The sequence below is a fragment of the Rhinatrema bivittatum genome, chromosome 9, assembly GCF_901001135.1.
Source record: "Rhinatrema bivittatum chromosome 9, aRhiBiv1.1, whole genome shotgun sequence".
Classification (NCBI taxonomy): Eukaryota; Metazoa; Chordata; class Amphibia; order Gymnophiona; family Rhinatrematidae; genus Rhinatrema; species Rhinatrema bivittatum.
Genome location: NC_042623.1, coordinates 192,140,993 through 192,165,233, shown reverse-complemented (window position 1 = coordinate 192,165,233; position 24,241 = coordinate 192,140,993). Strand labels below are relative to the sequence as shown.

General features: G+C 48.8%; 1 protein-coding gene across 1 annotated transcript in view; it reads left to right on the top strand.

Moving 5' to 3' along the window:
- Nucleotides 1-268: 268 nt before the first annotated feature.
- MB21D2 (Mab-21 domain containing 2) overlaps nt 269-24,241 on the top strand; it is a 69,881-nt gene continuing 45,908 nt past the window's right edge. The window contains exon 1 of the mRNA XM_029615531.1: nt 269-988. Within this exon, the coding sequence (XP_029471391.1) occupies nt 775-988 (214 nt within the window). The 5' untranslated portion in view covers nt 269-774. The remainder of the gene's footprint in view (nt 989-24,241) is intronic.

The following is a 24,241-nucleotide window of genomic DNA, read 5'->3' as shown; positions in this document are numbered from 1 at the left end:
TGAGGTAATCCAGCTAGCACCGGGGTTATATAGCAGAGATAACCAGATTAAAATGATCCTTTACAAAATAAGAGAAATGATGGCGGAGGCTGGAGATTTTAACACAAACATGCAATATTACATTATGCGTTTAAATAAACTTTTTTTTTTTGCTGCCATCGCTCGTGCAAAGATATTTATTTTCAAGGCAGATGTGAAAGTTTTTTAGGGAGGACCCTTTCGCAGCACAGAATAAAACATGCTTATAGCAACTCGAGTTTCCTGCAAAAAGCAATCCCAGCCGGCAGGTGCAGAGTCTATTTTGGTTCCGCAGTCCCGGGGCAGCGCTCCGACTCCGGCAGCTCCCGCAGGCCGAGGCGTCACGTGGGCTCGCAGGAGGCTTGGCCAAAAATCCGGGAGAGAGGGACGGGGGCCGCCTTCCCGCTGCCGATCAAACCGTTCCCCGTCACTTTCTCCGAAGCCAATGCAAGCGGGTCCCCCCCTCCCTCCGGCACTCTTTTTGGGGGGTCGGGGGGGGCCTGGGGTGCCGGTGCCCTGCCCCTTTAAGCGCCCCTCTGGCGGCGGCAGCAGCAGCAGGATCCGCTTGTTGATCGCGCGCCCGCTTGGGCTCCTCCGGCTCGCGCTGCAATTGCAGCAGCTCCCGTTCGCCGATTGCACGGACGCCTCCCCCTCCCTACGTTAGAAATTAGGGAAAAGCAGGGGGAGGAACAACAGGAGGAAAAAAAAAAAGGAGAGAGAGAGGGGAGGGGGGGCGGCCGTGTGTGCTAGCGGAAGATGGCGGCTCCCAGTGCCAGCAAAGCCGGAGGCTCCGTCGGCGGCATCGGCGGGACCAAGCCGGCCTTCCCGGAGCTGGACTTCAGGTCGGGAGCTCGCATGGAGGAGCTGAACAAACTCATCCAGGAGTACAGCAAGCACGACCAGCGGGAGTACGACGACCAGCGGGCCCTGGAGATCCACACGGCCAAAGACTTCATCTTCTCCATGCTAGGTAACAGGCTGCTCCGGGGGCGGGGGAGCGATCGCGATCTCTCTCGCCTGACCTTTCCGGGGCTCCCGCGGCCCGGGACGGGACTGCAGGGCGTGGGCACGGCGAGCCGCAGATCGCAGGCGATCCAGCCCGGGAACTGTGATTCGCTCTGTCTGCCGGGGAGGGGGGAGAGACGGCGGAATGCGATCGGATGTCTCCCCAGTACGGATCAGCCCAGCCCACCGCACAGGCTGAGCTCGGAGTCCGATCTGCCCGTTTGCTCTATGCAACGGGTTGCAGGAGGTGAGAGGTGGGAGAGGCCGCCGGCGGGCCCCCAAGTCTCCTTGGGTGGGTGGGGTTGGGGGGGATCCTGTCATTCTCCCTTGAGGGCCCTGCCGTAGCATGTGCCTTGGGCAAACCATCTGCTTTGGCCCCGTAGGCGAAAGGGCCTGCGCTTCCTTTAATAGCGCAGTCTTGCAATGTAGGAAGGAAATGCACTATTATGTCATTGAGTTACCGAATGTGTCATGGCTAGGTAAGCTGTGCAGGGATGGCTTCTGGATGATGACCTCTGGTCTCCTAGCCCACGCTGCCACTAAAGGGGGCATAAGAAAATAAGGAATGCCATGCCGAGTCAAACCAAAGGGCCATGGAGCCCAGCATGCCCTCCCTGACCGATACTGGGCACAAGCTTTAAAATGCCTGCATCTGTTTTCCCTAAAGGAGGTGCACGTGGACAGGTTTGAAAGTTAGGCTCCCTGGCTGGGTTTTACCAAACTTGATTGTAGTAAGGAATGGATCTCCTCAGGAGGACACTTGTGATCTGGGTTGGCCATGGTCAGGACATAGAATAAGATTTAAATGAGACGGTAAATGTAATCAGATCTCCAAAAGTGTTCATTTGTGATGTCATAAGATAAGGGCTTGGTTTTCCCAAACACCATATTATTACTCGTATTCAGCCTGGCCCTGTGCATTCATGTTTCTTTAAGTAACTTGCTTTTCTAGACCAAGCAGAACCTGAGATTTTTTTTGTGGTATTCTGGTCACTAAATCTGCATAATTGAGTACAATGTTTTGGGATCTTATCCGAATCAGCAGACAGTTTAACAAGTGTAACCACAATTATCTTCTCTCTGCCTATGTATGAGTTAGCAGGCAGCTCTAATCTCTCAGGGCTTCTGTTTTGGCTTAATCCTCATGTGAGACACTGGTCCAGAGCCTTCAAAATGATTGGGATGATAAACTCAAAACAAATTCCCCCTCCCTAGACAAAATGGGGGGGGGGGGGGGTATTCAAGCACCCACAGAGCTGGAATGGTGTGGGGCAAAATGAAGATTGACTTGCCCTGGAACTCTGTTAACCTCAATGGGGGGGTCGATGCAATATCGGGCACTGAGCTCAGCGCACCGGTAAACGCACGGTTCGCATGTTAAGGATGCGGTAGACGTATGCCCAACGCAATATCGGGATTAGCGCGTAGCTGATGGTGCTCAACACACGCAAATGCCATGTCGATGAGGCTAATAGCAAGTACCCCCAATTAAAAAAAAAAAAAAAGTGCGGCTTGCATGTTTTAATGCTCAAAAATTAACGCCAGCCCGGAGCGATACTAAGCAGGAGGAACCACAGAGAGCTGTGTTTTAAAAAAAACTTGACAGCAGTCAGGAAAAGAGACCCTCAATTTTACGAACATCCATTTTCGTAACCCGTAGCTGTGCGCCGGTTTTTTTTAAAATGAACGCTCAGAAAATTGAGTGTCCACACAGCCGCCCCCTCCTGGGCGCTCGATGGCATGGACGTGCAAGTTATCCATTGCGCGCCCGTCCCTTTTAGCGCGCCAGCTCATTAAACCGTCAGATCGAGCGCCCAAGAGAGAGGGGCTGTGCGAGCTTTCAAAAAAACCCAAAACAAAAAACGTGCATCCAAGTTGGACAGCACGTTTTTTTGCGCGCATGATATTGCATCGGCCCCAGTGTGCACGAACACGGAGCTTTCTGTTGAGATCTCTACGCCTTTTATTTCTGTATAAAATGTAGGTTTAGACAGTGACCACGCAGGCGTGCTCTTACAGTTTTTAAGATGTCGTATGTGTGTGTGTTATATGTGTGTCCTCGAATTTAACAGCATCCTCTATGAAGGACATGCATAGGTAGCTGGGGAGAGGGTGCAGGAGATAAGGCTAAAAGGCCCTGATTTTATTTTAAGCTGGCTTTTTAGTATGTGTGTTAATTGGGTGTGTAATGCTTTTAAGGGTGAAAAAAAGCAGTATGCTGTTTTAATTATATTTCTAAGTTGTGTTTTCCTTGCATTAGAAAGTTAATTGAAAGCCTTCCTCAACGTAAACTGGGATTTCAGCTTTTCTTTTCAAATAAACGGAGATTGGTTCCATTTAGTATCCGATTCCTCTGGGGGTCTCGTCTGCTAATAGGCCTGTTCCCGTAGGTCGTTCTGCTGAATAAAGGGGTTTGAGGCTCTCGGCTTCTCTGGGAGTTTTTTCGTCTTTGCTTCCTTATTTATTTGAAGAAAAGTCTTCCTTCGTAATCTGTGCGCTTTTGAATACCATAATTGACAGGGTTTGGCCTCCCCGGGGGCGAGTGGATGTTCTTCACAGGCGAGGCTATGCATCTTCAGCCTGGATCTGGGGCAATAAGAGAAAGGGGTATGCAGGCCAAAAAAAATTACTGTGCTGTCGTATAATTTGGGGGTCGATTTTCATTGTCTGTGTTTTTTTTTTTTGTTTTGGAAACCACATGCAGGTTTTGAAAATGACAAGAAGCAATATTGTCTGTGCCATTTCAAACTAGTCCCCATCCCTGCTTTTTTTTATATTAAGTGTGCGCACGTACTTCAAGGACAGCAGATATGAGAAATGAGGTTTTTTTTGGCCATGCTCCCTTTGGGACATGTCATTACCTGTGCTTTTATTGCTTCGTCTGATCTTCTGAAATATTACGGCGGACGAGTGCTGCTTGATTTTTTGCTTTGTGTTGGATGGAGGGGTCCTCCCTCTGCTCCATCCCAACCCAAACCGTGCCTGCTGTTCTCCTCTGCGGTAAAAGGCCACAGCGGAGTTGAGGTTTCTGTGGTTCATTTCTATCTCTCCCTTCATGCTTTGCCTTCAGGCAACATATTGGCAGAGCTTTACTTTTTCTTTGCTTGGTCGTGTGGTACTAAAGGGTGCCGGAGCCTCTGTTCTAATCACCCTGTGCCTTGCGTTTTGCACGTGAAAGCGATGACCCCGTCCCTGGTTTCCTGCGGATCAAATCCTTCCCGTCCTGGGGGATCTGGTCGCAGCCCTGGAGAGGAATGCATTCTGCTCTGGAGGTTGCAGATAAAAAAAAAAGATTCATTGGCTCAGTTAATTTCTGGCCCATATTCCCAAGGATGCGCCCCAGCTACTAGCCATAGAAGTCCGACTGCCTGCCTGGGATTCCTCCTTATCCGGCTTGCTCCTCAACTCGATAGGTCTAAATCCACATCCTGGGCTCCCTCTCCCAGGTGTCTGTCCTGAGGTGGGAGGAAAAACAAAAAAAAAAAAAAGGGGCAGTGAGTTTGTGCATGAAGGCTCCCTCTTAAGAGATGAATGATAACCAGTGAGAAAGTCATTACAAGGGAGCATTTATGTAAACTGGCAGTAAATTAGTCACTACTGATTTATTCTAAAGGCTCAGAATTGTTGCTGGATTCAGAAGTCAAGCAGCCATTTTCAGCACTTCCCTCTGATTCCTGCTATGGTTTTTTTTTTTTTTCTTCAAGCACCTTTTCAGATTTATTTTTTTTTTTTGAGGCATTTAAAAGGTTTGTCAGAAAAAAAATGCAGAGAACTGGAGCAATCTGAATCTGATAAGCCACTTTTTTGTGCACTGTTGGGAGTCGTGCTCCTCGCGGGCGCTGAATGCAAGATTTGGCTTTCTGCAAGCAAAGGTGTGGGCCAGGTGGGAAAGCGAGTTGATTCGGTCATGGGGGGACGAGAGATTCTAGGGTAGGCTGCTTAGCAGAGGCTCGGTTTTGGTTTGAAGGACATCTGTGGGCCTGCAGGGTGGAGGTGAAATCCTGTTTTGTTTTTTAACTTTGAAAATAATCAAAATGTAACCGATTACTATCGAATGACCCAGCGGTTTTGATTTTTAATGTTGATAAGCCAGTAGGGAGTAGGTATGGAGTGCGGTCTCCTTTTTAAACTAGAAGTCGACCTGATGACTTGTGTTCTGCAACGGTTTTATTACCGTTTTGTCAAGCTCAGAGTCTGACTTAGCGCTGTCCAGGGACACAAGAACCTACATAGCCGTTCAAAGGGAAAAGTTTGATCCGGTTTAGTCTGGCTATGGGAGATGGTGAGGGGGGGAGGCCTAATGGTCAGAGTAATGGGCTTGGAAGCTCTGGGTTCAAATCCTACCTTTTCAGACGCTCGTCATGACCTTGGGCAAATCGCTTTTATCTGCTACACCCACTTAGACCGTCTGTCTGTTGGGGCTGATGCTCTCGAACCTGTATGAAATTTGCACAGTGCTGAGGGTGTTAAAGAAATGCGAAAATTTAAAAAAAAACCAAAAAACTGATTTGCAGAGGTAGAAAGCAGGAAATGCGCTCACGAAGAATGATGTCTGCGGGCTGTTGGCTGAGCGAATTGGGGGTGACCGTAAGATTTTTAGGCACATCTCGCCGGAGCAAGAGCCCCTGTTGAGTGCAGCCGTCTTCTGTCCATACGCATGATGGAAGTTGGAAACTGCGGAACGGGTGTTGCCGAAATTCAGTACCGGGGGAGATGGAAGGCTGGGTTGCCCGAGTGTGGATCATGGCCTGACAGCTGTCGCTGGAGTTTTGCGCCGGCAGCAGTGATTCTAGCTCTTCCTACCCCTTTCTAAGGAGGTATCAGTTAAGCAGACAAGTTGCTTCCTTGCTCTGTCGCCGGCACTGGATGGATACACTCGGCAGCGGGAAGGGACTCCAGTGAATTACAGCTGCCAGAGGTTCAATTGCGTCTGCCACACTTGTGAGCAGAACTCAGCTCCTTGAGAGTCCCAGGCAGGTGTGGTTTGTAAGGTGACCAAGGTAGGCAATAAAGTTTTTTTGGGGTTTTTCTTTTTTAATGTATGTAAGGATCCATCGGTGCCTTGCTAGGTTACAACGGGTCCCTCTCATGATGAGGACACATTGCGGTTGGTAAGAATAAGCTCGTGGCTCGTTCCGGTGCTTTTGGAAAGGAGGCGTTGCTGTGTGTTGGGCAGAAGCTGCACACCCCGAGTTTGTAGACCGTAGTCCGTATTTTAGGAGGTAAGGGGATGGAAAGCTTCCAATTTCTGTTTGGCCTTTTAATTACGTGTTTTGTATTTTTGGCTGGTGTAGGTTTGTCAGCTAGGGTCTAGAAATCTCACCGGATGCTCTGGTGATATTTGTGAGTTAGTTGTGTTTTTTTTTTTGGTGCTACAACATGCAGTCCGCCTGCTGGGTGCCCTTCTGGTGCTGCGTCTGTTTTTTGGCGTGTGTATCCGGTTCCCATGGGGTGCTGCTGCGGAAGGGAGAAAGCGCGAGGACCCAACCGGTACCTGCCTATGAGAGTTTCAAGGAGTCCGAGGTGGTGGGGGAGGAGAGTGCCAGTCTGATACAACAAGATGCTAGAGAAGGGGGCTTGCCGAAGTTACAGCATTTTGAGTTTGAGGTATGGTGGGGGGTGGGGGGTTGTCCCAGTGAGAGAGGGAGGGGAATACCCCAAAAGCTATCCGTTAGGATGGGGGTGGCTGACAGCCTCTCACCAGCCGCGCGCAGCTTCCCGACATCGGAAACGTGGCTCTTTCGATGCCGTGGGCATCATCATCGGCTGTGGCGGAAGCGGATTGATCAGGCCACGCGGCCAGAGGCAGAAGGGGGACGGTGTCGTTGCGTGCGCAGACCGAGGGGGGGGGGAGGGGGGAGGGGATAGGAAGCGGTGTGTCTGTATTCTGTGCTCTGCGCGAGGTCCTCCTCCACCCCAGCCCGCCGTTGCTCCTTCCGGGATCACGGCGGGTCGTGGTCCCGCGTGACGCCCCCCTCTCGCCACCATCGGCCTCCTGCTTTTTTTTTTCTCTGCGACGTGCCTCCTGTCCTGCCGTCGACTTCCGGGTTCACGGCATAGGCGTTCCACGACCCTGACGCGTGTACGAATAACTCGCAAGCCCCAGACAGCCTCCTCTCAAAAAAAACAAAAACCCAGCAGAGGGCTGATGGCTTTGTAGCCATGAAAGCTGCTGCTTCTGGCTCCAGGCCTCTTAAAGGAGAAGCATCCTGGCCACCAATGTGAGTTACGTGGAGCATGCGGAGGCAGCCAGCGAGCTGAGGACAAAGAGGGAGTGGCAGCCGGGAGGTGAATGGCCGGAGGTAACCCGGCGGGTTGATTAGGGAATGGAGAGTGGTTAGTTAGCAGGTGGAGGGGGGTGGGAGGGCTGTCTCCAGTCACAGCAGCACCTTGTGGCCGAGGTAGGGGGCACTGCACAAGATGTGATGTTAAGGATTCAAGAAAAGTAGGAATTTGCACTGGGGAACTGTGCGCCCTTGGCCGCGGAGTTCTCAGGTGGCTCCAAGTCATCCCGGACAGATGGGGGATTTTTCTTCGGTGCCATGAATAATAATTTGTCGCCCTGATTTATGTAAGAAAAAAAAAAAACCCCACAGGTCCGCGTGGGATAAGGAAGTGGAGTTTAGAATCAGGGTGGGCTCAGCCTGGACTTATCTGGTAGTCCATGTGTACAGCCAGGCAGGGGCTTTTTTATTTCACTTTATTGCACGAGAAGGAACGAGAGGGGCCGTGGTCTGGGCAGAAGGGCTGTAGGGTGGGCGGATGGTGCTAGCTAGGCCCGAAGCAAGATGTTCCTTTAATGACTTTCTGAAGGCCTCGGCTGGGCCCAGGAAGGCAGCTGCCCAGACAACTTTAAAAAGCCCCCAGAATCGTGAAGAAACGTGAGTTGCCAAGGACTTTTTAGGTTTATTTTCAGGCTATGGAAACCTCCATCGCTTTCAGGGGTAGGAATGAGAGAGGCCGGGCCAATAACTGCTCACCCCCACACTCAAATATGTTGAAAACAACCTTGGTGGCTCAGCGCCCCCCCCCCAGCGGGGAATATTTGTGATTAAAGTGAGCTTTTCAATTTTCCCCCTGCTGTTTGGGGGTGCCTTAACTTTTTGAAGCGTAATGGGACCCTGTGTCCCACCTTACCTCACCTGCCAGATGTGTTTTTGTGCTGGGGGGGGAGGGGAGGGGAAGCTGCCTCTCCCCCCCCCCCCCCCTCGGATGCGTGCCGTGCCCCCAGCGAGCTCCGTCCCTGCTGAGACGTTAACCCCCCCGCTCCGGCGAGGATTTCGCAGGAGGGACCCAGGAGCTCAGCTCACCCGCCTTCGAGGCAGTGTTAATTTATAATCTTCTCCGGCGCGCTGAGTTAGACCGGCAGTGCGGAGTCTATTCACTAATTTACTCTTTTTTTTCTTGCTGGCAAAGCAGTTTTTCAATGCTGAACCTGCTTTTTCCGAAGCTGCGAGGCTGTGCCGCGCTTCATTCTGGGAATGGTTTGCGTTTAGGATAAAAAAAAACCAACCCACAAGATCCTGATTTATCCTCTGCACAGACCGGAAGAAAACCCCTTGGGTTCCAGTGGGTCCAGGATGAATGGTTTTTACATTCATAGCGTGGGGAAAAAAACTCTCCCCAAGACTTCAGTGATCCAGGAATTTGAGGGCAATAACGGACGGACAAAAAAATAAGAGAGGAGGGGAAAGCCGTGCCAAGGTAAGAGTTGCTCACCGGGTTCAAAACCCCCAAGGGATTTGCCAGCAATCACAGTTCAGTATCCACAGTCAGCTCCACTCAGCCTCTCAGGGCATGGTCTTTTTATTTTTTTTTTCAGTGTCAGTAGTTATTAAGAACTTGGCAATGTTAAAATATCAAACGCTACCGCGTCGAAGAAAAAAAGGGGGAGGATGTTATTCTTTCAATCGACTGCTTGTTCCGGAAAAGCAGAGTCGTCGTAAAAAAAAGCACCAAAATCGAGGGGATAGCTTAAACCGAACCTGGCACAGTCTGTGTGGCACCAAATAAGGTCTCCGGGGCAAATCCGGCGATGCCCGCCGATCTTCAGGCGGCAGTGCCGGTCCACGAACTGGCGCTAACCTCAGTGCTGTGGGCCGGATTTAAAGCCGTAGTCTACCAGTTGGCTGTTCATGAACCTTTTTTTAAGGATTCAACTCCTGCGAAATATATTTATTGTCAACGTAGCAAAATTGAAGAGGTTTTTGGCTCGGTAAACTCTTAACTCACATTGAAATTCCGCTCAGCGTTCTGCGGCTGAGGGCCCCGAAATCTCTTCTTCCCCTCTCCCTTGTTGGGGGAACAAATCTGGGGATGGTGCCGTCAGACCCAAAATCGCACTGTGGGAGGCTCTCCATTCACAGAGGATCAAGCAGACATTGAATCCAAGCCTTTTATCCAGTGCTAGGGCATTAAAGACCTTTCCATTCCACCTCCCAGCAACTGAGTCAGTGTTCGAGTCGAACATTCATCTAACCATGATAGATTTCACCCACTTCCAGCCCCGCCAAGCTAGATCAATCGCAAAAAAAAAAAGTTAAAACCTCATATACGTGTGATGTGGTGAAATCCATGTTCCACCAGAGGAACCGCAACCAAGTGTAACTCTAATGCAGCTCTGATGCTCCACCCCAATATATATATTTTTTTTTAAACCAGTCCAGGAGCACCCAAAGCCCACCTGATTTTCAGGATATACACAATGAAAATGCAGGAGCTACCACCCAGGAAAAAGATCTAGGCGTCATAGTGGATAATACATTGAAATCGTCGTCTCAGTGTGCTGCAGCAGTCAAAAAAGCAAACAGAATGTTAGAAATTATTAGGAAGGGAATGGTTAATAAAACGGAAAGTGTCATAATGCCTCTGTATCGCTCCATGGTGAGACCGCACCCTGTATACTGTGTACAATTCTTGTCGCCGTATCTCAAAAAATATATAGTTGCGATGGAGAAGGTACAGAGAAGGGCGACCAAAATGATAAAGGGGATGGAACAGCTCCCCTATGAGGAAAGACTAAAGAGTTAAGGCTGTTCATCTTGGAGAAGAGACGGCTGAGGGGGGGATATGATAGAGGTCTTAGAGGTCATGAACGAGTAGATGTGAATCGGTTATTTTCACTTTCGAATAATAGAAGGACTAGGGGGCATTCCATGAAGTTAGCAAGTAGCACATTTAAGACTAATCGGAGAAATTTCTTTTTCACTCAACGCACAATAAAGCTCTGGAATTTGTTGCCAGAGGATGTGGTTGGTGCAGTTAGTGTAGTTGGGTTCAAAAATGGTTTGGATAAGTTCCTGAAGGAGAAGTCCATTAACTGCTATTAATCAAGTTGACTTAGGGAATAGCCACTGCTATTAATTGCATCAGTAGCATGGTATCTTCTTAGTGTTTGGGTAATTGCCAGGTTCTTCTGGCCTGGATTGGCCACTGTTGGAAACAGGATGCTGGGCTTGATGGACCCTTGGTCTGACCCAGCATGGCAAGTTCTTATGTTCTTACTGTGCTTGTGTAGCCCCTTTTATCTGGGAGGGCCTGCAATGCAGGGGTATACTACGTCCCAGGATTGTCTCTCTCTCTCTCCGTTTCGGTTTGCCAACCTGGGGGACTGAGTACTTTCTTGCAGAGTGAGAGAGGATTTAACCTCCCATGAGGGGAAACAGTCTCTCTTGCTCACTGATGTACTGGCAGTTAGAGAGTTGCCTTCAGGGCCCCCTTCAGCATGCAGTAGCACCCCGGACACATTCTGTTGGGGGGGGTGCTCCAACATAAACAAAGAAATCTTTAAAAAAAAATCAGCGGACAAGATTCCAATTGATTGTCACCAAACCTACAAGTGGCCTTTGTCTTAAGCCTGCCCCTCTCAGTGAGTGTCGTTTAACATGGCATGCGCCAGGGAAAACCGAGGGGTGGTAAGTGAGCCCCTAGCGATGGGGACTGGCTGTGCCTGTCCTCCTCCTGGGTAAAGAGTCCGATCCAGAAAAACACGGTCATTGGCGACCCAGAATTCCTCCCAAACAGACTAGGAACCCGGATCTTCACCAAAATCTCAGATAAAAATCCCCTGGAGGTAGGAAATGCTTGCCACCTCCCCGTCTCTGCCTTCATTCATGCAAACAGCCTCGCTGGATGGTCTGCCAGCTCCCATCTCCTGCCTTAAAGCCTAAGCTTAGGGTCGAGCTAGAATGGGGACCTAGGGAAGGGGGGTCCGTGCACATACAGTGAAAAGCAGTGCATGCTAGGTGTGGCTATCCTGAAACCCAGACTGGCCAGTGGGTACTCCCAGGAGCCGGCTCCACCAGCCTTGTTTGTTTATTACTAATCGATTTACAAGGTTTATATTCTGCCCGTACCAAAGTTCAAAGCAGATTGCATACCATAATATAAAAACAAAACAATTAAAAGCACGCACAATGAATAAAAGCTAATAAACCAGACAGAATTTAAAATACAAAGTTGTCATTTGGTTCCCCTCTCACAGAATAAGTTACAAGGAGCTGGAACTCGCATAGACCACGTGTGTTGGACTGCCGGCCGTGGAAGGCCTTGTTCAAAAAGCCTTGCCAATTCCCGTATGTTAAAATCGGGCAGTGCGGAAATGGTGCTCACGTTTTTGCCGTGCTCCAATGGACCTTCCTAATCAGGGCGTGGAGAGAGGCTGCAAGGGTTTTACTTTGGGGGGAAAAACAAAGCAGGCCGATCACCTAACTACTTCGGCTAGGAACGACGGACCAGGCCTCCCGATCTCTCGTGGTTTGAGAAATGTAGTGCGGTCTCTTTCCTGATTTTTAAATTTGCAGTAACCTCCTCGTTCTCTGGAGGTTGGGATTCCAGCGTCGCATGCAGAAGGATAGCAACGTTGTACTTACAAAAGTAGCTCGGGCAAATTAAAAAAATTAAAGAGCTCGGAGCGCGCAGGCCCAAACTGCAATCCTTCCCCTCCCCCCACAACTCAACGACCAAGCCTGGATTCCCGTTACATGGTTTTTAGGTTGCCCGCCCTAAAACAAATCCCAGGATATGGTTATCATCCTTGTTACAATATGCATGGATCCTCGTCTTTCTCCAAATGGGGGGAGGACCTGAAGGGTTCGTTAGCTGGATGGGGAAATCTAGGGGAAGTAGGGACAGTGGGCAAAGCTAAAGGTTTATCATAAGGGCAGCGACTCTCTCTCTTTTGTTAGGAAAGTTAAATGAAGGGAAGAGGAGCAAGAGGCTGGTTTTCCAAAGAGAAGTTCCTGAAAAGGTTAGCATTAGTAAAACTACAAGAGGTGGCAGAAAGGCGGGCAACGATGTCTGGGAAAAATTAAGTAAATTAGTTGGGAATGCAAAAATTCAAATAGAAGAAAAATAGCAAATACAGTAAAACGGAGGCAAAAGATTTATTTTTTTTTGTTAGATACGTTGGTGCAAAAGTGGCGCTGTGAGACTCCACTGTGAAGGGGAGCAATATGTAGAAACTGATGAGGAAAAAAGCTAAATTGCTTAATAAATATTTCCATTCGGTGTTCACCGTGGAAGGGCCTGGAAGCCTATAAGGAGGGGTGATGAGATGAGGTTGAAAAGGGGTCATCGTAGTTGGATGGGCCGTACGGTCTTTTGCTGCCGTCATGTTTCTACGTATACCGTGGAGGAATGGGGAGAGAGACAAATAAATGCTTTGGAACGAGGGGGTCATGGGAGAGGGTGAAAATAGAAAGTAATCTAAAAAAAATATTCCTGCACAGAAAGAGTGGTGGACGCCTGGCGCAAGCCCCCTGTGGAGGTGAGGACGCTGTCAGAATCCAAGAAAGCACGGGAGAGGAAGAGACTGTAAATCCGAGCAGGAGAGGTGGCTGGACCATAGGGGTCTCTCTCTCTGCCGCCCTGGCCCGTGTTTCGTCGCGTCCTCACCCGCATGCTGGGTCAAGCTACGGGCAAGAGCTGCTCACTCGCACGTGGTCAGTATTTTGCCTCATTTAAATACACTCGTAGCCATCTTTGTGGCTCAACTCCATAGGAATCAGCGGAGGGTGGGTGGAAGGCAGAAAGGAAAGCGACTTGAAAGGCTTTCGTTCTTAGCGGGGAAAAGCTGAGCTATATTTAGAAGAGTTGGAGGTTGACAGGTCGCAGAGAAACCCAGGCCTTGAAAATAACACAGTCTTGGCACATTTTATTGATTTTTAGGTTCAGCCTGAGAACTTACGGAAAAGCAAATTGTGCGGGAAGGACCGAGGCCAAAGAATGACCCCCCTTCCCTCCTGGGTCCAGACCCTAGAGTTAAGGTGAGAAGTGCAGGCTCTTTCGGGTTGGGCTTTAGGGTAAGGCGCGGGGGGAGACGATGGGAGCTCGTTAATCCTCGCACGCGCGGTGAGCGTCGGCGGCTGCGGCTCCTGTCTTGGGAGCGCTCCCTCCCAGAAGAGACGCGGCCCGGCTGTCTCCTGCCTTCCCGATCGATACCTGCTGCCAGCAGCCGTGACCGCATTGCAACGTTACAAGGAGGACACGGGGGGGCGGGGGGAGGCGGGCGCCTGCTGGATATTTTTAGATGCGAGCCTGCACTGCAAAATCTCTCTGCTCGGGTCGTTTTTAAAGCTGTGCTCGCGTGCAGGTGCAGGACTTGGGAAGGTGGAAGAGTCGCTTCGTTGTAGGGGGATCGATCTCAGTAACAAGATTCAGGTTGCTTGTTCTGTCCGTCAAAAAAAAAAAAAAAAGGTGTCTTGCCATTATGTGCATTTTTTTTTTTTTTCCAAAAGTCATTACAGTGAGGGAACGTCTGTGAAATGTAAGTTACCCCCCCGGGGGCATTGCCCACGATGGTATTAGGTTTGGAAGTTTTTGTGATCGAGAAGACGGAAGCGGGCATAAATAGTACCGGGCAGTGCCAACGTGAAAACACGAAGTAACGCCACTCCACCACGCAGTGGTTCAGCACCTGAAAATCTGCCAGCCCTTCAGGCCATCAACGTCAGGCGATTATGATTTTTCTGTCCCTCGGTTCTTTTGTCCTACAGAACGTGCGGACAGTTGTCATTTGGAAAGGCCTTGGTTATATATTTTTGTAATATTTAAGGGACTGGCACCTGCAGTATGGGTAGGAAGTGGTCGGTAATATTGATAGTGTGGGGTTTCTTTATCATGTACTGGATCTGAAGCCGGCTAGGTGCTGGGAGTCTTGTTATCAGTACTGGATGAAACCTTGACTTGCAGTAGGGGTGGGGGAAGGTCCTCATCCAGGCGGCTGGAGCCCGGTTCAGACCACTTTGGCCATCTGGGTGTCTGTCTGCCCGTGCCACTTCCTGTGTCCCGAGCAGGACAGGGTTGGGGGAAATGGGAATTTGAAGATAGGGGAGGTTGTCTGCTGCCTAAGGTATAGGATGGGCCCACTGGGAATGAGATGCTGCCAGGGCTCCTTGGTTGAAGGATTTGTATCTTCACTGCTGCCCCGTACCCTTTGGCCACTTCCGTGTGGCGTATGGCCAGCTTGCAGTGTTCTCTTTAGCAAGATGAGGGAGATGGAAGTCGCAGAACCTTTCGGATGTCCATTTTGCTAACCCTGAAAGCGCCCCTTTAAGCTTCCTCTCTGCTCGTTTTTAATCACATTCCAGCGGGCATGAGGGCGTAAGGCTAAGAAACGTAGGCTGCCAGAGGCCCAGAGGAGGCCAGGATTGCAGACTTGGGCTGGATGGTGTGTGGTGCGTAATTGGAGCCTAGAGATAGTTGAATATCTACTCGCCGGATAGTGATGCCTAAAGGGAAAGCCCAGGCTTGCATCCCGTTTGGGGTCTGTGGTAGCTGGGAAATGGCCTCCCTACCCCCTCCAGTTGCTCTGGCTGAGAATCCATTGTGTGAGTGATTCCAAGTTTGTCATCAACTGGAGAGGGCAGGCAAACAGCCAACTTTCTGGACTCCCCTGACGTGGCTGTGAAGGATGGTGGGAGATGGGAGTTGAATTGCTGGAAGCTTTGGAGCAGCTACCGTGGCTGGAGGAGGAAGGCTCATGGGCTACGGGAACTTTTGGCTAAGATTGCTGCTGTCACTGTGGAAGTCTCTTCTGTATTGAAGTGCCCCTATCTTGAATTTTCAGCCATAGCAGGGTCTTAACTTGCTCTGGGTGAACATGTTTGCAGCTTTTCAGCTGGGTTGGCCATGGTTTCTTTAAGAACTGCTCCGATGCACTCGGAATTCTCTTCCGAAGGTTAAGGTTGAGTCTTATGAGGATATTCAATACCAACTTTCTAACGCTGGTGCTCAAAGACGATCTTGTTCTCCACAGCAAGCTCAAAAATATGCAGAATGCGATTTAAAAGAAGAAACTTGCGCCTTAATTTTCCCAAAGCTGCTTACAACTTCTCCTGATCGGTTTAGGAGACGTTTGCAAGAGATTCTAACGATTCTGCCTGCGTCTGTCCCTCAGATTTCTCCTCTCTCTGGGACGGTGGATAATGAGACTCTGCAATCCCAGCCGTCTCTCAATAGCTTGGACTTTCTGGATATGGACTCAGAGTTTCGGTATCTCTAACTGTCCTGCTAGCTTTGGATTCGGACAGAGAAGAGCTGATGAGAATGCTCTTTAAACAGAGAGGCACTGTTTCTTAATCAGTGGGTTTGAATTTTCGTCAGTAACGCAGAGGAAGAGGCCTTTTTTTTTTTTTTTTTTTGTTTCATTCCCAATTCATGCGGACTGGGGGGTCTTCTTTTCTCTTGTGTTCTTGATGTAAATGCATCCTGAAATATCTATTCCCCTGCTCCAGCGACCCAGACCACGGAGGGGGGGTCTGCCACTCTGACGACGTGGTTGGAATCGCTTCAGCCCACCACTCCTTCTGAATTTGAGAGGCCTGTAACGTGTTTCCGTTTCCCTTGCAACTTCTGTGAGAGTTCCTTTTCTTAGCAATGATCGTGCATTCTTTCTCTTGACAGCGGTTTGCTTGATTTTAAATAAATTCAATTATAAAGAGATAATGAAGAGAGCTGCTTGCTGCCTTGATTCCACCTTGGAGTCGTCTGCCCAGTTGCAGGAGAGGCATCGCAGAAGCTCTGGTTCCCGTTTTCTCTTGGGATTGGCATGGCAGGGATTCTCACCTTACTCCTCTGTGGGTGTAGGTTGCTCTTTAGAAAAAATAATTGAGAACCAAATTTGTTTTGTATTTTTCTCATTTTCCCCGCTGGTAGAAAGAAGCTAGGGGGGGTGGGGGGGGCAGTCAGTCGGCACAGGCCGGTTTACCTCGAAGTTATTAATTCCGTTTGGGGAGAGAATCATCACTTTGCTGAGATCCCGAATTTTGCTTTCTGAGATGTTCTTCCCTGCATTGTGTGTGTGTGTGTAGGTTCAGATGCTTTATCGGGAGGGTAGCGGAAGATGTGCCACAACGTTCAGTCACGAAGCCGTTTGCCTGCTGCTCACTGTATCCATGAACTCGGGACGTTTGCTGTAGCGGAAGAACTGGGGGGGGGGGAGGGGGAGATCCTGAAAAACAACCTCTTGGTTCTTACTCTTGATGACTTTGACTGGCCCGGCAGCCTCCCGGTGCATTTGGGGAGGATCATTGTTGATTTTTCTTCCCTTTTCAGTTTCCAGGCGAAATAAGGCTGAAGACGAGAACGGTGATAGAATTCAGAAGGGCGTGGGATGAGCATGGAGGATTTCTTGTGGCGAGAGGATGGAAATAAGGCACTGGGGTGACCTGGTAACTTTCCTGTATGAGGGTAACCTGCACGGAGTGGCAGTTACAACCCTAAGCATCTAGCTGGGCAGATGGGATGGGCCATTTTGGTCTTTATTTGACATATTTTATTAAAAGGTATCTTTTTTTTTTTTAAATAAGTCTAAAACGTTATATAAAAGAGGTAAAGATCCTTGAAAACAGACTCCCGGACAACCTGAGGGGGGATGGGGAGAAGGGAAAGGGAGTTCTCAGACGCCAAGTGGGCTCTGCGCCAATGCAGTAGGAAGTCGTGGGCTTTGAGATGGATCCTCTGGCCTCTCGCTCTCTGCCGTAATGTTCTAGGTTTCTGTAGGCCTTCAGGTCCCCCCTTCCTGCAGCATCCGAGCAGGATGGGCCTGGAGGCAGCGATTTATTTATTTATTATTTGGTGGCTCTCTTCTGACGGAGTCCTCTCGTTGATGTTTTAACGTGGCGTCCCCTTACTTCGTAGGCTAAACCTTTTTGGTGCCGTTCCGGCTCTGGCTGCTTTTCCTTTGTTCCCAAGCTGCGTGAACACCAGGGCGTTCTCTGCTGCCGGGACATTTTGCCGTTCGTGGCTTGGAGGGGGGAGGGGGGGGTTGCCTGACGTCCGTTTTGCTGAGAGATCTCATAAAACAGCTCTTCTAACCAGCTTTTATCATTTTTATGGGTTGGGATATGTGCGTTTTTCCTGCTGTCGTGGCACTGGTATTCCTGGTAAGGGATTGTTCCCCCGCTTGTTGGTTTGTATGACAGGAATGCTATTTGTTTAAATTTTTTTTTGGTTATTTTCTGACTTTTTTATATAACGAACACTCCAGCAAAAGCTGACTGGACCAGTGTACAAAACAATGTATGCAATACACAAATACAATAAAATGGTCATTAAAAAAATACAGCTGCTGCATTTTACCCAATTTAAAATCGCAGGCCCATCAGGTCCATGTTACTAGAAATCTGTCCTTGGAGAAATTCTAAAAAGATGTCAATTATCCTCTACTTTTGAGGTTGGTGGGGGTGTAGTGAGGGGATGGAGAGTGTGTATTTTTGAGACAGAATCAGGAGGGGGTGGAACTTTACCCTGGTTCAGTATGAGTGGGTGCACTTTGGGTTAAAAGGACTTTTTTTATTTTTGTGCTTTGGAGGAGCCTTTTGCAGAAAGGTGGAGATGAAGCCAGGGTGAGACAAATCTTTTGCCTTCTCCCACAGCCACCGGCTTAGCATCCTGCAGGACAGGAAGAGTAAACCTCTCCGGGCAGTGCCAGCCAGCCATGCAGAAGGAGCTGAGGGTTTTTCGAGGAGAGGGATGGCTGTGCGTGCGAGGCCTGTGAGAAGTCCTGGCGAGGAGGAGGAAAGGGGGGGGAAACGGTTAGAGGAAGTGGGGGTTAGAGGTGGTTCCTGCGGCCGATTCTGTTCTGAGTGAAGCTGGGAATCCTGATTAATCAGCAGCTTGGGAGGCCTCTCTTACCGCTGGAAATCCCGGATCAGAAAATGCTGTTTTTGTTTTTTTTTTTTTTTTTGAAGATGCCTTTTGAGTTAAGACCCTTCTTGATCACAAGCAGTGGGTTCGGGAGCGACGTCCCTCAGACCATGGACGAAGTTTGGGGGGGGGGGGGGGTACACTCAGAGGCCGTCGCAGAAGGGAATGGAGTTTTATAGGTGATTTTCCCCTTATCCAGCACGATAGATACAGCCCTTGCCTCTAGATCAGGTCCCACTACCCCATCCGTTAGACTATTTATTTTTTTTAATATTTTGAACTCCCTAAGCAGGACATGCTGTCGTTCCCTGTGCCCCCACAGGGTGGGAGGTTACATGTGTTAATGCTGATCATGCATTGCATGTTAGGGAGTTTTAGTCATATTTTACTTATATGGTGTCGCCTGCCTCTCTTAGAGTAGGGAACAGGGTAGGACAAAACATATCGCATGGTTCCTATTTGAGGTATTATACTAGCTTTTATTAATTATGTAAATTGCCTTGGGTTTCCTTTTTGGGAGACCCATGGTATAACTAGAAAAGAATAATTGCACGCTTTTTTTTTCCTTCAGTTCGGACTTGCTGCCCTTGGCATTGGGGAGCTTACGGTGCCTCCCGGCCAGGTTGGCAGCCCTCTGTGTGCTTAACCGCACCTGCTGGGGATTTTACCGCCTGGTTAATTAATAAGCTGAGGAGTAGCAGCTGCTTATGGCGAGGGGGTGTGGGGCCCTGCGTCCCTGGGTACCCGGGGGCAGGAGGGGTGGATCTGCGCTTATGGGCGTTCTCGGGCCAGGGAATCGCTCGGTTCACGCCCCCGGTATCTCAGGAATGCGGCTCCTCTGGCCTCCCCGTGTTTTGGATTGCGAGATTCAAAGGAATTAAAAAAAAAAAAAAAAAAAGGCAGCTTGTATGCTCCGCGATAAAGCTTCATTGTAATTGTTTACAGCGTTATTTAATTAAAGATTTATTTCCATTCTGGAGGTTCCATTAGAACAGCAGGAGTGAAGCATTAACGCAGCTCAATCAGAGGCCCCTGTCTCATTTTTCGCCAGGCTTGTTAAAAGCCACTAAAATTTGGTGATTAGGTTATTAAGAAGATCCGTGTTAACATTTATGCTAAAGTAATGGCAGCCCACTTTAAGAACGCATTTTTTATTTTTTATTAATCTGTCTGTTCTGAGTGGGCAGAAAAGAGGTTCCTAGGAGCGGATTCTCGGCCTGAAAATTAATCTCCAAGCCTTATTTGCTAGGTTTGTTTTTTTTTCCCCCTCCCCACAAACTGGCATTGTAGCAAAACCGTGTGTGGATTTTTTTAGAATGAACAAATAGAAATTTCATTTCCTCTCCCACCGTTCCTTTCCAAGGAAAAATGAACATTTTGAGGTTTGCGGATGAAGTTGTTGTTTCATAGCAGCATTGCCAACTGAAGTGCACCAGAATGGTGGTGGTGCTGCTGCTCTGTTCGTTACTTGAAACATTTTGGCCAGAGAGCCCAGCTGATCCAGCATCCTATGCTGAATACACGGACACAGAGTGCCTTTAAAACGAGGGCCATTAGAATCAGTAGAACCTTCCTTTATCATCTCCTCCTGCATAGCTGACGGGTTTTCAGGATCCTGGGAAGGCCCCCCCCCCCCCCTGCCTTTAGCACTGATGGCAGGCTCTCCCCTCCCCCGCCCTCTTGATAATACCCTCCTGCATTTCTGTAAGGGTCGTCCTAGGTCGGGCCCTCTTCACTGCTGTAGGGGGGGGGGGGTGGCAGTCTGGCAGCCGGGTGGATTTGAGGATGCTCGGTGGGCTCCTACACTCTCTTGGAGCAGGCCCCGGCAGTGCAGGGCAGAAATCTTCCCCCCCCCACCCCCATCTCGGCACAAAACGTGCAGGGCCCGGTCGTGGGCTGAATTGCTAATGGGGCTGGGCTTGAATGGAGGAGCGAGGCCTCTCACTGCTGCCTCTGCCAGGCACATGCAGATGCAGGCTATTAAAAAAAACAACCCACTGCAGCTAATGAACGCTATTAAAGGCTGCTTTAAGTCTTTTTGGGCAAAGCAGGATGGCAAAAAATAAGTCCTTTTATAATGCAAGATTCATTGCTAGAACTGGACGCATTTTTTTTTTCTGGTGCTGAATCGTCTGGGAGCTGATGACAAAAAAGTGACGCCACCTGAAAACATAACGACAAAACTCTGGTCAATTTCCCCTTTTTTTGTAATCTGAATTTAGGCGGTGAGAAGGCCAGCAGACTGCCTGTGGCTTCCCAATTGCGTGGGAGCAGGCTGCAGCAGCTTGTGAGCGGCCACTTCTGGGGTGGGGGGGATCCTGCAGTGTTCCAGTTCTTGGGGAGCGCAGGGGTTAATAATTTGCTGGAAGTTAGGCAAGAGAGAGGGAGTGACTTAAAGAACAACAAGATGTGCCTTGCCAAGTCAGCTCAAGGGTCCATGGAGCCCGGCGTCCTGGGGAGCCAGTGATGGAGCCAGGCCCTGCCTGACCGGGTGTGCATACCGTGCATTTGCATGGGGCGGGCGGCGAGCCAGCAGCAGCAGGAGAAAAAAAAAGCAGAGAGGCCCATGTTCCAGTTGCATCACAGCTTCCATTGCCTCTCTTTCTCACCCCCCACTCCCAAACAGGAAGGCCTGCGGGGCCGTGGTGGAGCTCATCTCTCCGTGGTCCAAAGACAACGGGAGGCCATGTGTGTGAGTGACTGAGAGCCTGTGTGTGTTTATGCACATGTGTGTCTGTGTGAGAGCCTGCGTGTCACATGTAGGCTCACAGGTGTGCGTGCACATATTGTATGTGTGAGGGAGAGGGAGCCTGTGTATGTCAGAGAGAGGGTGTGTGAGAGAATGACTGTGTTGTTGTGCATGCGTGTGAGAGAGAAGATAAAATATGGGCGTCCCTACCTCCCCCAAGCCATGACAATCTCAGGGTGACTGGAAATTGGATCCCAGATATGGCGAGCAGGAGATTTTTTTTTTTTTTATCCTTATTAGTTTTAATTACTAGGTGTAATTTGATAATTCTGCTCTTTCAAAATATTTAATTTTTGGGGGGGGGAATAGAACATTTTTTTTTTAATTATTGGGATTTTTTATTCATCGGATATTTTGAAATAGTTTCTTTGTGTTTGAGAAATTTTGTATATTCTGTTCATTAACTGTGAAATTCTTTTTATGAATATGATTTTATTATAATTGTTTTATATTTCTTGATTTTATTATTTAATGTTTTATGAAGAATGGTAATGTTTCTGTTTTTCCATTGTTGTTCTGCATGTAGAGCCTGGCTTGTTGTGGGTTCCAGTTCAGTTCTCAGCATGTTTCTGTTTATACTTTCTGATTTCTTTATTCTGTATTTGGTCAGGGTCTCTCTGGGTTCTGCATATGTGACCGAGGTGAGGTATTTTGCTGGCATGTAATTTCTGACTAGGGATCTACAGCAGCCTGGTTTCCCTAATAAGAGCTTTTATTGGTGTTCTAGGCCTGGTGTAATATGTGCAGAGCTGCCTTTTCATAGATAAGATTGTTAGGATTGTTTTTGTATGGGAGGTTTACTTTATTATAATGGTAATTCTGTTTATTCATGGATTTCTGAGGGCCAAGCTCACACCCAATAGCATTACAAAAAGTCTAATTCCATAGGAGCTCCAAGTGTCTTTTTTGCAGAGTTTTCTGGTTGGCACCACAGCAGTGCATGTAAATGTAATATGCAGGTTGTAAGTGATATTTTTGCCTCAGCAGGCTGTACATTTGAATGTTCTTTCATTTAAAATTTATTATAAATGTGTAATTTGTATGTCTGTAAAGGATGTGTGTGTGTGGGGTGGGGGGGGAGGTGTAGGTTGGCGAGTGTGCAAGGCTGTAAGGTTTGCCTAGGGTACCCAATATCCTTCCCTATCCGTGGGTTCTGGTGTGGGGGTGGCAGGTCAGCTTTAAAAATATAGATTGCAGGACGGAGCTGGACTTCATTGGATGGGCCCGGGACAGACACTGAATGGAGGGGATTGGCGGCACGGTCATTTTTTTTTTGCAAAGGGCAGCAAAAAAGCTAGCACCATCCCTGGGTAGAGCTGGGATTAGAATTCCAGCTCTGCTCTCAGAGAATGTTTGGTGCGTGTGAGGACGTCTCCTGGAGGTCTTCCAGGAACCATTACAATGGCTGCTGTTAATGCAGTAAATCTGGGACTACTTTTTATATATATATATATATATATATATATATATATATATATATATATATATATATTTTATTTTTTTTAACTCTAACTTGCCTGAGCACACTTGGATTGGCATCTAAGCATATCTAAATTAAAAGAAATGATCGCTCTGTCTGTGTCCCCTGAAAGTTTGTGTTGGTGTCCTAGCCATGCCTAATTTTCGGGGTATATTTGAGAAGGAGGTGGCTGAGGACTTTCTTGACGGGGTCGTTTTTAGAATGCACACGTATTCACAGACCGCGGATGTATGCAGCCTGGAAGGTAGGCTCCTTTTAGAGTTCGATGTAATAAGATGTGCTAGGTGGACAAGCAGGATAATAATCCTCACACATGGGTGACATTATCAGATGGAACCCCAATGCAGGAAACTTATGTAAAGGTTTCTAGAACTTTGACTAGGCACACTGATCGTGCCCAGCATGCCCTATACCACGTGTCCATGTGGGATCCCTCTCCGGTCTCTTTTTCCATGGAGCTGTAAGCTTTGCGATGTGAGTGAGCTCACTTTGGCTGTTTTTTGGCCTTGTAGAAAACTTTTCCTCCTCGCGTTTTTTGCGTCTTTTTTTTCCATGCTATTCCATTGCCCTGTCCCTCTTGGTGCCTTCTCGTAGTGCTCCTAGTTGGGGTTTTTGTCGATTTCTTCATCCTTTCGCGGTTGATGCCCCACTGCCATCGTTTTCAGTTTGTGCCCCTTTGGTTTTGTCCCAAGATGGCCATGTCCAGTTTTCGGCTATGCCCGAGGACCATGTCCATCACTGATCCGCATGAGATGTGTCCTCTGCCTGGGGTCATCGCATGATGTCCAGGTTTGCCATTTATGCATCCAGATCACCCCAAAGGAATGTTGGCTTCGACTTGACAAGATGGAGCAGCTCTTTGGATCAAAAAGGTCTGAGCCATCGGCATCAAAGGGCCATGGAGCTGCACCGATAGACACTGAGATATCGACATTGGCAGGACCATTGGTTCAGTTGATGCTGTTGGCGAGTAGGGGTGCTGGAGACTGAACGCTCTTGATTACCTCCAGGCCTCTGGTTCCTTGTCTGCCTCAGCACCGGGGAAGGACTGGGCCAGGTATCAAGAGAAGCTGAAGAAGCACTGGCACCAGTCCTCATCGATGCATGGTGTCGGGTTCAGGGATGCACTGGTTCATGCTGCAATGCCCCTGAAGCTCAGTTAGTGTAGCTGGGTTCAAAAAAGGTTTGGATAAGTTCTTGGAGGAGAAGTCCATTAACGGCTATTAATCAAGTTTACTTAGGGAACAGCCACTGCTATTAATTGCATCAGTAGCATGGGATCTTCTAGGTGTTTGGGTAATTGCCAGGTTCTTGTGGCCTGGTTTTGGCCTCTGTTGGAAACAGGATGCTGGGCTTGATGGACCCTTGGTCTGACCCAGCATGGCAATTTCTTATGTTCTTAAAGGTAAAAAACAAAATAAATTACTTTTTAGTGATTGGCACATGTAATCTTTGGGAATGTGCAAGAATAGCACTTTCTCTATGCGGATCTCACAATGTACGAGATCAGCATGGAGAAAGTGGAAGCCCACAGGGCCTGCATAGAGGAGGCAGCAGAATGGGCTTCAGTGTCAGTAGCAGCAATTGGCACCTCCCCAATAGCCATGCGGCAGCAGTGACAGTGGCAGCAGAGGAATGAGAGAGGTTCTGAGGTTGCTGGCAAAAGAGAGGGGGGTCTGCCTTTAGTGTGTGCATGTGAATGAATGGGACTGCATGGGGGGGTGTGTGTGAATGTATGGGTGCCTGCCTGGGTGTCTGTGTGTGTGAGAATGAATTGGTGCCTGCCTGGAGGATGGAGCGGGCGTGGTGTGAAAATGAATGGGAGCCTGCCTGGGGTTCTG